Genomic DNA, 19,014 nt, shown 5'->3' with positions numbered 1-19,014 from the left:
ACTTATGCTGCCTTGAAGTGGTGGGAAAATTTTGTTTCAGATTGTGTTTTTGGCTTCAATCGAGGTCCCCATTTGCATTTAATTAAAAGAAACTGCCATGTGTGGTGAACGTCGATTTCAGAATTTTGCGAAAACCATGCAATTTGGTTCATATATTCACAGTATACGTACATATATGTATTTATACACGCACACATGGTGCATATGTTTCAATCTCAAAAATAATACACTATATTTCTAAATCATTTCAAAATTTATTGCTTAGAAATACGGAATTATAACTAACTTTGTTAGTCAAAGATTTTCACACTGATAGATAAGTAGATAGACTCTGAAACTCAATTAAGGAATGTACAGGGTGTTGAAAAAAGAATGCTTAATATTAAAGTAGCTCCTCTTCCTATTTGTGGTGTGTGTTTTGATGTTGCCCACAAATGAAGGGACCGGCAAATGAAGGTCGAATGGCAATTGGTTTATTGTGAGGAGGTAATAGTATGGGCAAAAAACACTAAAAAATCTTAATTAAAATAGGCCCGTAAATGAACGGTTTTGAAGATAGGGAAAATTATTCGTTTTTGGCTCCTTGCTAATTGGATATTCTTATCAAGTTGATCGATGTTTTGTAAAATCCATTTTTGTAGAACTCGAAGAAACCTATCCGTTGTCAACAGCTTCTCATCACCTCTCAAGAGAGTTTCTTACAGACCATCGAGAGTAGTAGACGTACCAACCTCCAACAAGAGTTTTAAGCGTTCTTAAATTATTTTACTCACCATACGATAGGTGCTTTCCGAGAAAATTATCCGAGGTGGGAATTAGTGCTCCTCTTGTTTGGAAAATCCTCCATGTGCCGTTGCTCTATTCATACCATGTATAATGCCCTTAAATCAGCTTGATTGATAACACGCATACTTGGGCTGACGAAAATTCCCAAGCTCTATTGCAATCTGGATATCAGTCACGTTTTTCTTTAAACATTTGGATGGGTAGTGTGGGCAACTGGATTCTTAGTCGAGCTGTTTTACCAATACGAGGTGATTTTAGAAAGAGTTCGTACACCCTTTAGACAAGGTTGGAAATGGGAGGTGTGCACTTTGAACATCTATGTAACTTTGCTTTTGTTTTTGCTTTGCTTGTTTGTGCACAATAAATAAACAGGTGACTAGAAACAATGTTGAAAAATAGCGACGTAGGTTTTGTCAGAATTCTTCATATGGGTTTCTTCTCAAAAAAACTGCCTGCCCATGGTAAGGTATACAAGTTACCACCACACCTTACAAAACCTCGAATTGGACAATAACCCCATGGGTTAGTGGCACCGATAACACATCCGGTGAATTCGTTATAACCGCTGGCGCTGCATCAGCATTCCACGAACATTTACATCAAATTAGTAAATGTATCGATCAGCAACAATAATGAGTCAACAACAGTCAGCATATTGATGGTCGAAATAGGTGTAATGTAGAAGTAAGAAACATAATGTAATTAATCTTAAGTTGGGCTTAAACGAATAAAGACAAATGAATCGGACAATAGTCCGATTGTCCTTTTTAAAAATTAAAAACGAAATGTAAAATATTAACTTACACAAACGAGCTACAAGACAGGCTCTTATTATTATTATCTTATTATTTCATTGGGGTTTGCTTATTATCACCTTCGCTATACATCCTTCCTCTTATGACTACAACGCTCTATGCGAATCTTCCATTTTTCGTAAGAGTGTTGAAAGTCTTCTTCTGTTAGTTCCTTCAGGAGTTTGTGTTTTACAGCTTCAGGGAAATCAGTTTATCTTCTTTTACTGCAGATTGTACCTAGGGCAACAGATAAAGGCCAGCAAAGTTCGGCAAAAAAGCTGAATGGTCTAACACAGAGATGCTGTACAAATTCACACCTGACTGGAAAGCTTTTGCGAAGAGCACTCTATCACCAGCGCTTCACCACATACCTAACATAATACTCCACATCTACGGTATGGCCTGGAAGAAAGGAATACGAATTGGTTATGGTTTTATTTTTAAGTTGGATTCATGGCAATACCACTCCATTTTAAGCGCCACCTCGGCTTCGCTGGTAGAGCTTCAAGTGGTTCGTCCGATTTGTGACGGCTCGGTGCACTATGTACGGTGTTATTTCGGCGATAGCATCTTGGATTTCGACCTCGAGCTCGTTCAAAGTGATTGGCTTCATAACAAGGACTAAGTATTTGGCGTAGCTCTGGAGAAAATAATCGAGCGCACATCATTAGTGGGCCCAGTGGTAAATTGTCTCCCACACGATTACGAACGTGGTGTCGCTTGTATCGCATATAATATAATCTTGTTGGAATCACAACTCGGGCATATTAATGTTGTCAAACACTGGTGACAGAAAATCGGCTAACAGCACTGTATACTGCGGACCATTGACGGTAAAGGGAGCCCTTTTTTGATTTTGAGAGAAATAAGGTTCGATGACGCCACCATACCATAAGCCGCACCGAACAGTCAATTGAAGTACGCTATTTGCGCGCTTTTGCCATTAGGAATTGAACACCCTGTCTTTCATTTTATTTGAATTTATGTTGCAGGCAGAGTGGAAGCGTAGTCGAGAACTAAGATAAAGACGTTTGGTTACAGCCCTCTGTAGCTGGAGTAGTAGTAAAGAGCTTGGAATCGCCGGTGCGCTACTTGCGAAGTTATTCTTGTGTACGAGTTTTAGCAGGTAGGCGAGTGATAATGCGAAAACAAAAAAGGATTGAACATTGAAAATACAGGCTGGCGACGCTGGAAAACCCTAAAGCTATGATTGGTTGTTACAAGTAATGAGGCAATTGTGCAGCTGTCACCTGCCCCAAATACATATATAAAAATGGAAAAAGGTTCAAAAATGCTCCGAGTAAAAATGCTGCAGTAAAAATTTACAATAGACTTATGTTGTCTGTCTGTACTTTCATGTTTTATCTTGCACAATTTTACTATTATAAGAAAATTTCGCAATATGTTTTCACAGCTTCTATTTAATCTCTTCATTCAAAAATTTTGTGTGTTATTAAATATGTCCAAAATCTCTGTTTCAGTTTTCCTTTTACGAATCAACTGATTGCTATGCAAAGTTCACACCTTCCAACCGTTGTATCAACATGGGCATGTGGGTCCATGTTGGTCCAACGGTTGCATGAAAATTAAAATATTTTAATTTTTGGTGGGACGTGTATAGGCAGATTCTAAACAAAAATTAAAAATAAAAATAAAATGTAAGACAATAATAAATATGATAAAATTTAATCATTTTTGAAAAAAATTCTCTTCATTCCTGGGCCAGCATCTTTAGTACTAAGAAACAGAGTAAGAAGCCTCCTGTAGAATTAGCTGCAAAGTAGTAACCCAACCCAGATGATAAAAGTAATACAACTCTTTCATGAAAAAATATACATATGTATATAAATATTCTTGCTAAAAAATTAATGTTCTTATTACTAATATTACGTATGTATATAAATGCATGTGTACGTATGTACAAAGTATTGGGCACATTTTTTAGTTGTTAACCTCCCGTTATTTCCCTGAATTATGTAGGAACTTTAGTTGACTTTTGTTAGTAGTTTTAGACTTGAAAAATATATTTTTAGCTTTGTTTTCTATCACAAAGATTAAATTCCCTTACACTTTCATAGTGGAGAAAAATTCATTTGGAAATGCCAACACACTCTCTTTGTTTTTTGCATTCGTGGTATCTACTTGTCCCCTGCAAAACATAAATCCCTTTTTTTCGAAATACGTTTGGGATTAGAGGAAAAGGAAAATTCTCACGGAGCATTTCTGTTCAGAATTGGGCTGAATATAAACTTTCGGTGCCGAATGTTGAGCCACAAAAGTTTAGTTCGGTTTCGGCAAAAAAGTCAAGCTTTCGCTGAACATTTCTTTACGGGGACCCGGTGATCTAGAAATTTCAAAAAATCGATTTTTTGTTTCGAAAGTATAGAATCTTAAAAATATACTGTGAAATGTTCATGCGGAAATTCCGAATATTATAGCTTCTACAGCCCATTAACTAGGTAGAGAGCGGTCGGCGAGCTCCTGTACCTCAAAATGTAAACTCTTTTACCTCAAAACAACTTTTTTCGGCCAGGTGTTGTCAAAAAAAAAAAAATGTAACCGAAACGTTTGAAATTTTAAGATGTTGTTCACAACATCAATGGCTATCGCCCGAACTGGAATCATATTATTATTTCAATTATTTCGTATTTATTTCAATTATTTCATATTTTTTTGAAAACTAAAAAAAAAAAACCGATTTTTGGAGGGTACTGGACATAGCTACCGTCATACTGATTAATAATTTTTTTGGTTTTTGTGTTTCAGATAAACAGAAGAGGCAAAATGGACAACACTGTCCAGGTCCAACTCTTCGGGAGGGTTAACTTCAGCGCCATTTTAAAAATTATTGAAATAAAAAAAAGTGCGTGTAGCGTAGTACACATAACAGAAGTGAAACTTTCAAGGCACACAAAGAAAGAGGGAGAGACCCGAGAGAGAATGAGAGAGAGAGAGAGAAAGAATATATATCTAAATAAATTCACAACATTTGCAGAGTATACAAATAGACAAAATTTACAAAAAACGGAGAGGGGTCGACCGGTGTAGGTCCGAGCGTTTATCATCCGCACCACCCATTTTATAAGCGGCACAAAAAAAAAACCGCCAAAAAAATGGGACCAAAAAACGCCCCAAACAGTAGACACCAAGAAAATATAACGCCAAAAAGTATTTCCTACAAGTTTGCAGCAGCAAACAAGCGCCAAAAAGTGGGCAGTGTTATTTCTGACTAGAAATAAGCAACCACAAGAAAAAACTCAGGAAAAATAGCCTAAAGTGTATCTAAGATATAGGTATATAAGGTATAGCTCTCTCACTCCTTTTCCTCTACGTTACATCTTTTTTTCTCTCTCGCGGAACAAAATCAATAAAAGTAATGGACTTTTAAAAAGCCATTGGTTGTGTATTGATTGAGCCCTTGAAAATAAATGATTTAGTTTCGATCTGATTTCGTTTCATTTTCAACCAAAATCGGCCTTCAAATCTATACTCGGCCGCTCGCTAGAAATAAGTAAGTCTTCAGATGGCACACCTTTTCCGAGAGTTGCCCATCTTTACGCTTCTTTTTGACGTTGGAGTTGCTCAACTTTGGCTATGTGAACGTCTTCATATAAATATAAGTATTCATAGTCAGCTGCCAATGTATGCCACACGAAGGCTATATGTAGACGGACCTTTAAGTTTTCAACTGGTTTAACTTTAAGTATACTCCATTTTTAATGAGACTCATTTTTGACAACTTTCTTTCTAAAAATTAAATAAGTCGCTATATTTAGTAGTTTCGTAACATGAAATTCTTTTAATCGGTATTAGATTTTCACAAAATGGAGTAAATGCTCTTAATACATATAACTTTCAAACCTATCTATTGCAAGCCTTCTGAGAATGCACCTACAAGCATATACCTATGGCCAATAAGCCTACTGAACTGTGTTATGATAAGTACATTTGAGATTCGCGGGAGTGAGATTCGTGAAGCAACGCAAGCGGGCACCATTTTAACGTAACTCTTTAACCTCGTCGTTGCATCTTAGCAACGACTTTGTTCGCTGCTTAAGAATGGGACATTTACCAAAGTTGTAGCTGACAATATCAAAACTAAAAAAACTAAGAAAGTTCTGTAGAGACATTGCATCCGAATTCTTGCCTTCTTGGCTTTAAGAGGGAATTTATTATCTAAGTTACTTTCCCAGAGCCAATTCTCTGCTGGAACGTTTAAAGCGTGGCGAATAGAATCTTACGGTATTTTTAGGATCATCTTGCACTCCAATTTGAGGTTTGCGTATTGATTTTGTCTTACGTCTGCAAGGTGTTTTGAGTATTCGCAGTCAAAATACCTTCGGACAAATATTCGATGTGTTATTTGTATTGCCGGTCTATTATTTGCACTGGCCGCAGGTTCATATCAAGCTCTAGATCTTTCGAACTTTGGAGCAATTTACTTCAAAATATGTTCTTTAATTTTTTGTATTGAAATACTTATTTATAAAAAATGTATGAACGATGGTAGTTCGTAAAAAGAGCGTTAAATGCTGTTCGCTTACGAATGGGTGGCTTCGATCTCAAATTTGTCAACCATGTCAATACAAACTTGAAACGACCATATCACACGAACGTCAAACCCTGCCACATTGTATAATACTTAGCAAAGGCTAGGAGGAGAGCGACAATACGATACGATTGCAGCGCTGGTCGTATCATGCAACTGCAAGCCGATATAGAAATCACCAATACTTGTACATGTACACATATGCCCAATACATTTGATTTTTTTTTTTTAAATTACATTCTTTGCTTGACCAACCCTGCTGAGCAATTGGCGGCGATGAGAAGGTAAAGGACACCCACTTTAGAGCTGTCATTCATGTCATTTCCAGCAAATTTTATGTACCATATGAAGGTGTTCCACAGCGGAACTTCCACAACGTACGTATGTAAATGTGTCTTTGGCTTGTGGTGTGTCCTAAAAGCTCATGACATGCGAAGCCCGACGACGTAAATTATTATCGCAAATTTATTACCCCTGATGGCGTTTCCGTCAACTTCATGTGCTCGTGCGCAACGCAAGCGCCAGGGCAAGTCTTTGCATGCCATGTGATCGATGCTGACGCCATGGACATTCCACTTATAGTTGTTATTTACTAAATTGCATCCATTCAATTCTTAATGCAACCACAAATTATTAAATCGCAAAAATTAAACGAAAGCAACCAGAAAAGTTCAACACTTTTTAACTTTTCTATTAAAACAAAAAAATCCTCTCATATACAGTAAAGTTATTGTGGAAATTCGTAAATGTATACATATTTATGATACCAATTTAAACTGGTTGATATCGTTAAATTTGGAAAATATTTAAATAGTCGAAAGCAAAAGAAGGCAAGTCCTTCGGGATGTCAACTAATAATTAAAAGCTACAGGAAGCCAATTCTTCGTTTGTGGCCACAAAGAACACACGTAATAATTTTAAGCGATTCTAGAAGCTCACTCCATGTTTTCATGCACCCTCAGTTTGTGTGCACATGAATATATGTATATACTTTTGTATGTGTATAATAAAGGGTGATCAATTCAGAGGTATCGGGTTTTAAATTGAAATAAAACCAGTAAAATTCAAAATGATTGGGAAATCTTTATTATTTTTGACATTTATTTTTTATAGATAATTCCTTTAAAATGTTGGCCGTAACTCGGCCATCTGTAAACACCAATTTAGACTCCAGGGTCTTCGGTCGGTATTTCGTGAATAACTTTAGTAATGTGGGCTTTCAATGCCTCAATCGAAGCTGGTTTATCCACAAATTATTGCATACCCCTACAAATAAAAGTCCGAAGGTATGATATCACACGATCTTTGTGGCCAATCCACTGGTCCGAGACGAGAGATAAATTGCGCACCGAATCGACGACTTAGTAAATCCATTGACGTAGCCACTAATCCAAAATGGGCCTTATCGCTGTACACCATAAGTTGGCTTGAACGCGCGATGAACTCTTTTCACAGAGCGTCGATTTGTGTAACACAATTGTACGATTTCTAAACATTGTTGAGGCGTAAGTCTTTCCATGATGAAATGTCCCTATTGGAAAAAGTACCTCCAATCTGATCACCCTTTACATACAGACCCTTTTTATATGCGTGAAGACGCTCCATGTGATGTTGTCATTGCGGTTAAGCGCCTTCGCAAATACCAATGTGGGCCTGAGTAGTTGCAATTGAGCTGCGCACAATTGCACCTTTCGGGCCCAACATTTTGTCTCCATGCACCAGGCATCGTCGGCGCGTTGGCCAATAAAATACAAACACACACGCGAATACATTCGCACATTTGTGTCTCCTGTTTGTACTCTTAATTTATAATTGACTCGCAATAAACAAATGTGGCGAAGCACCTCATGTAAACCTGTCCTCCCCGTCACCCTACCCCTGCCCCTGCCCCATTAATTCGTGCTGGATACATGTGCATCGTCAATGCATTGGGCCCGTACGTGGTGGAGTTTGCAGCGGTGCATTGATCATTTGCATCCTGTCGTCAGGTTCATTTAAACTGTAAGAACGTAACTGTCGGTGTTCTAAACAGTGGACAACAACCAAGCGACCGCGGCCGCCAGTTATGAATATGACAACAAGCAGCGCGGGGGTAAACGCAATGGGTGGACATAATCCTGCTGGGTCGCGGGCTTTTGCAATGTTTGTAGACGCCATGTGCTTATAGTGGACCATCGGTCGGTCGGTGATCGGATTGTTGCTGCAGGCGCCAATGTCTACAGCGCCACAGGGGTTCGCTTTGTGTCTTGTGCTGAAACGCTGCCGGATTATGTTTCAAATGCGCGGGGCAAATCGTACTAAGGAAGTAAGCGCAAGAACAAAAAAAGAAATTCATATCGTAAGTAATAATATCAACAGCGTTAACAGGTACAAAAAATACCGAAGCCAAATTGAATGAAATGTCTGAAACTGCACTTACTCACATGTGGCATGAATGAAATTTCGAAGGATGTTTATGTACGTATATAAACTTAAGTACGCCCTATTATGGGAGAAATGCTTGGGCACTAATTGTTGACGAAACAGAAAGTAACAACTAAAAAAATTGAAAATTGATTCTTTATTGCAGAGTTGGAGTTGATGAAGTAAATCAAATTTTGCACTCGAGTAAGCACTTATGTGTGCATGTGGAGAGTATATGCGTGTGTTTGTACGCAAATTCTGTCATTTTAACCATCAAATAAAAGAATTCTGATCACAGTTTTCCTTTGAGCTTGAAAATTAATTTCGTTGCGGATTAATAGGGACGAAAGGCTTTAGAACTCGCCCGTACCTCCATAAATTAGTCCCGGAATATATGTACGTTGAGGTTAAAATCCGTTGCAAAGTCGAATGAGTTTAAATTTATGTGGCTGCAAAACTGTGGTGGCCAAGGCAACGAACTGGCTGACGAACTGCAGTTCTTTGGAACGTCCAATTGAACGAAGCAAATTTTATGGTCAAGCATAGTGGGAACAGTGAGGCATATCAAGGTTTTCATTAAAGAACCTGATGAGAATCATTGGTGCAAAAAACCTAGTCTTTTATTAAAGGCCTGAAAAGGTGGCAGATAAATTCCTTCGTTCGTGAACAGAGGAGGAATGAGCTGCGAACCTTGGTAGAACACATACGGGCACAATCAATGAGGATAGTATGTTGTCACCATAGGCATCAGGCGGTTCAAGTGAAGACATCAAAAATCGCATCAAAATTGAATCAATTCAAATGTGAAATGTCTCAACGGCTGACAATAATGCACTGCTCGTCTTCATAAATCTTGACTGAGGATAATCTTGAAAATATACCGGTCGTACGCGGACTTATGGAGCAAAATTCAACAAGCGCCCTTAAGATACGAAAAAGAAAATGAGGCTGGAATTGCTATGTCCTACGCAGAGGAAGCGGGTACCTAACAAGAACTGGAACCCTTATGGTAATGCCGAGGGAGCTTTCTGAGCCCAATCAGCCAAAATGCCACCCAAACGTTAATCATTTAGCTTCAATTCTTGCCCGAGCTGTATTTTATAGGCATGCAAGCCAAGATGCTTACAAAGGCCAACAAGTTGAGAACGACAATGAATCGATATTTCGGCGTCTTCTTCAACACTTCGGTCTATGAACTTCGCGAACAAATTTATTTTATTCAAAGCAAATTTCCACTCAGTAAATTGGAGGCGTTGTTCTGGTGTTAAATGATTCAAACCTTGCTGAACAGAAATGTCAGCACAGATTCCCGTTCTCAGCTGCCAAACCATAGTTATCGATATCGATAGTTTTCAAGCAGCTAAAAACACCCGATATATTGCATATATGCGAATATGTCTGTAGCTGTAGCCGAAAGGTTTGTGCGGGATTATCATTCAGTAGGGCCTGGGTTCGAAGCACACTGTGTGTTTGAAACACGAAAAGATAGAAAGCAGCTTTTCGATAAGGTCGCCCCACGCATAAACCGAAGGTTCCTCCATTTGTGGAACAATTTCTAGACGCCCCCGGCAAATTTTAGGAGGAGCTCGGCGAAACACCCACCAAAGGATGTACGCGATAATTATATATGTATATAGGTATAAACTTATACATATATATAGACATATGGTGCATACATATGTGCATATATATAGAGTTTTGTTTAGGTACAAAATTTCAGCTGTTACGTAGGTATGTAGGCAGAGGTAGGCAGGTAGAAGTGGCAGTCGGTCTTTCAACCAACTCACTGAGACCGTTGCTGATCCATTGTGATACCGCAGTAGCAGTTTACCTGCTACTCTTCGTTAAACCATTTTGTTTTTAGTGTAAACCCATTGACCCAAGATCATCAACATCATTCAATAACGTTGAGCCAAAGTATCTAAAACTAGTGGCATGCCAAGCAGAACAGTGATAGAAAGCATTTCTGACAGTCTCTTCCTCCTCCTCACTCTTGCAGTTTCAGCAATAGTCGAAAAGGGGTATGTTCAATATTTGAACATGTCGACGTCGGAGGCAGTGGCCTGTGGTCAAAGCAACTAACTTAGGTACCTTTTTCCTTGACTGACTACGTAGCGCCTTTGAGCGTCTGTCATCCCATTTTGGTCATATTCGTTTTGTGAAAGCTTACTAATAATCTCATTTTATTAATTTTAATAATTTGCTTAGATTTCATTTCCTATGCGTTACGCTATTAATGATTTGTGCTCGACGCTACATGAAACTTAAATGCCTACGGAGCTGGGCATCAGCAGGCATATCTATTTGATAGCGGCATGAAAATTCGTTTGCAGGATAAAACGCAGCATAATTCGATGCGTTAAACGTGCCACGCGGAACATAATTATACATTTTGCTAACAATAATTGGTTTTATTTTGGACTTGACTAGATGTGACCTCACTCTATAACCACCAAGATATTTTTACACAAACCCCTCCTCTTTAGAATTTAACGTTCAGATACTTTCTTGCGTTTTTTACGTTGCTAAAACGATGCGGTCAAATGTATCCAATTAAATTTTAATGTTCATACAAGCCTCCTTTTTCACTGCGATATGCCACACACATTCATTTATGCGAGTTATTTGTTTACGCATATACATACATACAACTCCCACCCATGCAAACATATGTTTGCACCAATCAATACATGGCTATTGTGTTATTTTCTTGACTTTTCAGCATCTCAAATGTTATCGTTCATTGAAGCAGTTGACACGTTAATCTCATCTGGAAAATGTATTGGCCACGCAAGCCCCGTATGCACGTATGTGTGTACATACAAGTACTTGAACACACCCGCACACATACATATGTGTGGCGTACTCAAAAGCGCACTCAAGCAGCAAACATTACTGGAGGCCGAGTGGGCAGTGAGTGAAAAGCCTTTCTCTCCGCTTGACATACGGCAAAGGGTTGCCCAAACTTCAAAGTTTACTGATAAGAAGATTTTCCAGAGAAATCCTTTTTTTTGCCTTTTAACTTTAGAATAACTTCGTTGGGAGCGGGGTGTGGGGATACCTTTTTTAGTCCATTTGAGTGTTTCAGTTTGCACAACTCAAAGGTGTTTAAGCTTGGGAAACGTTTGTATGTATACGTGTGTGTGCTTTAGTTTTGGGTTTTCCGTTTTTCCTACGTTCCTACGCTTGTCCAAAGATTGCATTCGTATTTTGCAAAATACCCTGAACGATTTCTTGGACTCTTATGTTGATTTTGCTCTGTTGATGCCTCTGTGCTTTGCAGAAGCCAAAGTTTTTGACACATCAGCAAAGCTGCAGCTTTTGCGTGCATCGACAGGTCGTTTGTCGATTAGCTGCATTGACAACTCAGCGTTCAACAGGACGCAGCGTGTGAAGGCGGGAATAGGATTTGAGTTATTGTTACTGCCTTTGCTTGGTCATGTGATTCGGGTATCAAAGGCTTAATGGGGGTTTGTTTCGTTGGCAGCATCGGCGCTGCCTCTCGCCATCTCTTATTCATGGTGAATGGACAGGGCAGATAGATTGGTTTTATCCATTATTGAAAACGTACACATGCACACTGTACAAGTATATTGAAGTCGAACAGTGAAGGATTAGTTTTGTTTCAATGTAATCTTGCAACTTTCATAGAAGATGAGGATGAATTGAGTACAAATAAGCAAATATGCAAAGTGGGAGGCGGACGAATGATCTTTGTGATAAATGATCTAATAACGCCAAATAAACTACTAGAATGTGTTGTACATAAGTAAGTTTTTGATAAAATCAATGGATATCTACTCTTAGTGTTCTTGTAAAAGTTAATATTTTCGCACATAGCCATGCATTTGTATTTCGTTGTTCATTGTGCGCGTATTTTTATTTATAAGTACTATAAGTTTAGGTGTTTGGCCAAACTCCTCCTCTTATTAGTGGCGTGCGTGTTGATGTTGTTCGACGAATGGAGGGACTTAATGTTTTAAGCCGACACCGAACGGCAGATATTTTTTATGAGAAGCTTTTTCCAGGCAGCAGGAGATTCTATAAACGCCACTGGGGCTGACTCAGAGAGAATAAATCCGACATCACTTCCTCTTCTTTGGGTGGCTGCAGAAAAAAGCAGTTTTGGGCCAGTTGCTGTTGTGCCTTCGCCCGAGTCAGCCCATCTGATTTCACAGAGGCCACGCACCAGACGTTGGTAAAAATGAAATTCTTTACAGTTGCGACAGCTTAGTTGCTTCTAGCAGTGAGCGTGTATTCCATGTTCCTATTCGTACATAAATCATTTTACTTATTTGAAATTATCGAACTGCACTTCATTTGAAGGTAGCAAGTAAATCTGGCTTCTGTTGACTACCTGTTGTTAATGAACGCCTACTTGCAAAAATGAGGAATAAATATTTATTTATTACAAATTTCTGTATTTTCGAACATGTCTTCTATTTACCTACTAAATCTACATACATATAAGTACATACGTTTAAGGCTTAGTAAATAACAGCCTTTCGTTCACAAGATGGCGAGTTTCTGAATTCCGTACCATTTTGCATTTCTATTGTCCGTGACAATCTAACAATCCAGATGTTTACGAGTCGATAATCCTTTCAAAGGCGGAGAATTATAGTCTGGAGAACAACAGAGATTAGAATGACTTATAACTTAATGACTTGGTTTAAAACAATTTGGACAAATTCCGATAATTGTTTGTTTTCAGAAAATGCAATATCGCTTACAGTTACTACCTCTGGCAAATCTGTGCCATATTTGAAATATTTGAAATGTCTCACACTTATGGAAACGACTCAAAAGCAAACGCGATGGATGCCGTAAGAGTTGAAGCTGAGTGTTGTGGAAAGACGATTCTTTGTTTGTGTACAGTTGCTACAAAGGCAAAAATAGAAAGGATTTCTATATAACATTTTAAAACTGAGGACAACACCTTCACAGGGTTAATCACAGGGAAGAGCAGAGGCGATTCTGGTTGAATGGCTTTTTCCCACTCTAACTGTAAGCAGTCCTTTTCTAATAAATACGGTTCCAAAGCAAAAAAACTTTAATTTTTGATGTCTCGCCAAACATAGATGAAACGTGACATTTTTGCGAATAATACAACGAACTTCAATGAAATAAAATTAGTTTTCTAAGTCGTTTTTTTCTTTTAACTGTTGAATAAGCAAAGTTTTCGTTTTACCTCTTCTTTCATGCTGCGCAAGCTCTTTTTAGCTGCTTTCATTTAGCGATGCCTACCTTCCTTTTCTAGTTGGTTTTACTTGATTTTCGTTTTCTTTTAGCAAATTCATAGAACTTTATATCTGATAAAGGCAACACCAAAACTTATAAAAGGCTTTTCGAGGAGTTTCCCGCGACTAACTTGCTCCGAAAGTTTTCGAAACACACGATTTTCGATAGTTGTTTTTCGAGGGTGTAATCTTCTAAGTTTCGAGGTTTTCGAGGCATTTAAGGAAATATCCTAATTATATAGGATATCCTGCTTCATTTAACATAGACATTTTTTTTACACTTTCTGGATAGAAAATCCGTTAGCCCTTTCAAGTGCAATGTTCGTTCCATGAACTTGACTGACGTTGTTTGCTTGTTTTAGGCTAAATTTGGGTGCTGATAGTTTAGCTGCATGACAACTATCGATATCGTTAACTATGGTTTGACAGCTGAGAATGGCAAACTTTGTTGACATTTCTGCTCAGTAATGAATCGTTTAACGCTAGAAAAACACTTTCAAATTGTGGAAATTTACTTTGAAAAAAAAAAAAATAAAAAAAACGACGCAACTTGCCATATAGCGCGCATAACAATCGATTTATTGCAATATTAAAGTAATATTGGCGCCATACGGCCAGATTTATTGGAAAAAGTTGTCGAAAATGGGACTATTCGAATGGACCATGAAATTCATAGACGCGGTAGGCGAGTGCCGGAAATTATATTGCAAAAACAAATGCTATGAAATTATCTACCACACGATTTAGACTTTTATATAATTATTTTAAGTTCTCAAGCTCTTAAAAAAATGCCTGATAGATGTCTTAATAGAATATATGTATAAATCATCATCATTATATTGGCATTACAGTCCGGGGTGGACCATTTCCTTCTCTACAATACGCCTCCATTCTTCTCGACAGCCCGCTTTCCCTCTATGTTGTGAGACCCTCATCTTGGCCGTCCTCTCCTTCTTGCTCCTTCAGGATTTGCTTCAAACACTTCTTTGGTTGCTCTTTCGCTGCTCATTCTTAGGACTTGACCATACCACGGTAATCTTTGCGACTTTATAGGCCGCGTTACATTTATTCTCGCGATTGAAACACTGAGCTCTTGATTATACCGTCTTCTAATCCTATATTACCGAAAATTTTTCTGGGAAGTTTTCTTTCAAATCGCATCAGTAAATTTATGTCATTAACTTTAAGGACCCACGTTTCTCAGCCATAGGTGAGAACCGTCTTTATTATAGTTTTGTACATCTGGAGCTTTTGTTTCTTTGATATCAATGAATACTTCATAAGTTTGATATGGCTAAAGTATGCTCTGTTAGGTGCCTGAATATGGTCTTTCGGATTTATGCTGAGTACTACGCTTAAGTATTTAAACTCTTTAAATTTATAAGTAAAGAGTGCAATTTAACACAATATGGCGTATGAAAAGGGCACTTTTTTTAATTGACAGTCATTATCTGAAATCTTCTCTCTAGGGGAACTGCAATTAACCAGTCGTACTTTTGTTTATATTTATGTTTTACTGATACGAATAATCTGGTGTCCCAATGATTGTATCATGCGATGGTATCGAGAACAGCGTGGTCGAATTTTCTATTTCCGAAAATAGTGGAAGAGAGCATTCGTTAGGTCAGCACTTTCGCACTTGGAATCTGAGGGTGGATATGGTGAAAGAGACGGAATTTAGGTTATGAAATCAACGAAATTTTAAAATTCTTGGCACCAATATTTGTTGCTATTGACTACATTGACGATTTACTTTCGTCATGTTTCGTCATGCATTTGCCATGTCGTCTTTTGAATTAAGATTGACCCTCCTTGACACCATTGGTCACTGACATTGTTTTGATTTTAATGTTCACTGCTACTCACTATTTAGAGTTTTGCGATTCAAAGAAATCTGCCCACTACAAAAGAAAATTGCCCTGGTTAACTAAGTGACATTGACTTTGTGCAATGCTGTGTCGTGCACACATATGCGAAGAATTATGGCTGGTGCCACTCTTTTGTATTTGTATAGCACCATATATCAGTTCTCTAAGTGCTGAGGTAATATGAAATAATCGTTTTTGTGAAAGTCAGAGATGTGACAACAATAGACATTTTGAGTATTTTCCCCTTCTACCAAGACACATTTAAGTAACGCAGAAAGTGTTTTAGATCGAGTGAAAATGCGAGTTATGCAAGTTGGATTGTTTATTTGCGATAGAGTAACTTTAGAAAAATTTTAGGGAAAGAGAAAGTTAATCCTCGACTTCCATATTGAGTCGAACTGCATAGTAGTTTTGAGTAACTTCTCGGATATATAAATACGAGTTCTTCACGGAATTGACCTTATTAGTCAACTATAAATATTAGTGGCAATTTTGAAAAGAAGATTTAATTTATTGCATAATTTCTGTTCATCAGAAATAGTCCGCCTAAAATGGCTCCTATTTTTGAATCGAACTTCTCAATACGCAAAATTCTTGCCAACAATACCACTGCAAAATCTGAAACATGGGATGAGAATAATCTATCGCTTACACCACCACACCCTGAAGCCATGACCGCTTCAGATGGCGAGGGATCACCAAACAGCGAGCTATTGGATCAAAGACCTGCTTTTACATTCAGTGCTTTGGTGTCCATGGCAATTCGGAGTAGTCCGGAAAAGCGTTTGCCATTGAGTGCAATTCAAGACTGGATCACGGAAAACTATCCTTATTATCGAAAAGACCAACACGGCTGGCAAAGTCAAGTGCGTCATACTCTTAGCACTAATTCTTGCTTTATCAAAATGCCGCGATCTCTGGACGACCCCGGTCGGGGAAATTATTGGGCCTTAAGTCCAGCAGTTGAAGGTATGAAAGTAAATTCCGCAAGTGGTCGCCTACAGTTTGATCAAAGCAGTGCTGCACGTGCACATTTTGCTATTCATAGCTATGGGTATCCAATAAATCACGTCATGGCCCACGGCGTACCGATGAGCCATCCTCAAGCACCCACCGCAGTTTACTTTCCAACGCCAGACGAACTTGGACAATCCCAATATGCTATGATGATGCAGGCTCTGCAAGAACAACAAGCGTGGTTTCTTTTTCATCACCAAAGGAAACAATTTCTACAACAACAATTGATGCAAGCACAGCAACAACACCAATTTAATAACACATATCATAAGATGTACCAACAAATGACATTCCACCAACAACAATGCGAGTTCTTGATGTCCAAAAAGTTGCCAATGTAAGAAAATCATTGGAAATATTCGTAAAAGGAGATACGTACAAATGTATGTATTAAGGAAATACATACATATATTCATTTATATATAACCACTTTTTTTAAAAAAGTAGAATTAGCTGATTTTATATTACAATTAATTTATTTACAAATGTGGCAGTTTCAATCTAAATCAAATTAAAAAAATAAATATATAAAAAAGCTTGCCCTTCAGTGGGTGGGTGAAAAAAGCCCAATTGCAGTTTTATTTACAAGTGAAGTTACATAATTAAGGGGGAAGTCTACTGTGACAAGGGAAAAAACAGGCTTATTTTCCGGATTTTATTTCTAACAAAATATTGCTCGTACATAAAATCTATTTAAACTCTTATCTTTATTATATATTTAAGTTTTTGAAAAAAAAAAGTTAAGTCAAAATATTCAAAATGGCCGCTGTGGCACTTCTGCAAGCGCAGGTCCGCTTTTCTTAGGTGCCTAAACGGTGTACATGAAATCTTACGTTTCGGTGATCTAAAACAAAAAAACAAAATATTGTTATCATATACATAGTATTGACTCTCGTCTGACGTAGGATTACATATGTCGATAAAAAATTTTGGCGTTGAAAAAAAAATTCTTGAAATTTTTTCTTTTTTTTTGCCTAAAATTGATGTTACTATTGTTTATAACAATTTAACAAATAACGATATCAAAAAAATCTTATGTCAGACGAGAGACACTATTACAGAGAATATATAATTAAATTTTTAAGCTGATTCATTTATCAGAACTCGAGATATCGTGTACACCGTATAGAAAAGCGGACCTGCGCTTGCAGAAGTGCCACAGCGGTCATTTTGAATATTTTGACTTAACTTTTTTTTTTCAAAAACTTAAATATATAATAAAGATAAGAGTTTAAATAGATTTTATGTACGAGCAATATTTTGTTAGAAATAAAATCCGGAAAATAAGCCTGTTTTTTCCCTTGTCACAGTAGACTTCCCCCTTAAGAACAACCCATACCCTCATTCACAGAATTATCTACAAATTTGTACAGTATCGTTCATAGAAAATAAATTGGAGGTACAATTGCATTAATTCAAGCTTGGTCTTTTTGGCCGTTTTCTATAATCCTATATGATTTTATTCGAAATCTCATTTTCGAAGTAACTGCAAAAGTAATTGAAAGAAAGGCGCTTTATTAAATAAAGTGAATAAAAGTTTACAACAAAAAACGTCTTTTTATCTCAAAATTTTTCCCATCCGGTTTAATAAAATGCATCAAATATTGTCTCTTTTCCAGGCATATTTTTTTAAGAGGTTGTTTCTAACAGTCACTTTTCTTAGAACATCATAATTAAATTATTTGCAAAAACTATTTTTTTTTATTGACGACTCTGAAAAAAAATTCGGCACAAATACAAACGGAAAGTATTTGGCTTTATTCATGAGAATGGAGTATCTGTAGCGACTCAAATTCGCACGTTGGAAATAATTTTACAAAAATTTTCTGAAAACAAGCGACGAGCCGAAATTAAATTACAGTTTTTGTTATTTTTAGTATTTTATTTATTTCACTGTAATTTGGTTTTAAACAAAGTTATTTTATTTTTGTTTCATTACAAAATTTTTTTTAGAACATTGAGAGGATTTTATGCAGTGAATCAAAAATAAACTGGGACACTTGTTTGTTCTGACCTCAATCCGTTATAACTTGAGAGCAGTTCAATAAATTTTCATAAGGCAAAAGCCAATATAAACTTTTCAATTCCGCATTCTATTATAAAAAACGTACATTATAACATTTAAATTATTTGTAAGTTTCGAGTAAAAGAAACTTTAGCTTAATTTTACAACTCAAACATAAAGTGGGATAGTAACGAAAATATGGAAATAGAGAAAAATTTATGAACTAATGTTATATTTTGTAAAGTATCCCTTTCCACTAATTACTGCTTATAGACGCCATTACTCGAAGTCTTCTAGAGTTTTGCTGGCATCTCTTGGCATATTTTCCCATATCTCTTCCATGGCTGATTTT

The 19,014-nt window shown here is 37.3% G+C and overlaps 1 protein-coding gene across 1 annotated transcript; it reads left to right on the top strand.

The window, feature by feature from the left end:
• Window positions 1–16,191: 16,191 nt before the first annotated feature.
• On the top strand, window positions 16,192–16,998 carry LOC129236940 (forkhead box protein fkh-2-like). Its single transcript, XM_054871254.1, has one exon. It carries the CDS (start codon window positions 16,192–16,194, stop codon window positions 16,996–16,998), a length of 807 nt encoding a protein of 268 aa, XP_054727229.1.
• The last annotated feature ends 2,016 nt before the right edge of the window (window positions 16,999–19,014 follow it).

The sequence above is a fragment of the Anastrepha obliqua genome, chromosome 2 (genome assembly GCF_027943255.1).
Source record: "Anastrepha obliqua isolate idAnaObli1 chromosome 2, idAnaObli1_1.0, whole genome shotgun sequence".
In the NCBI taxonomy this organism is placed as follows: Eukaryota; Metazoa; Arthropoda; class Insecta; order Diptera; family Tephritidae; genus Anastrepha; species Anastrepha obliqua.
The sequence above is the reverse complement of the archived record's forward strand: the minus strand, read 5'-3'. Positions and strand labels throughout refer to the sequence as shown.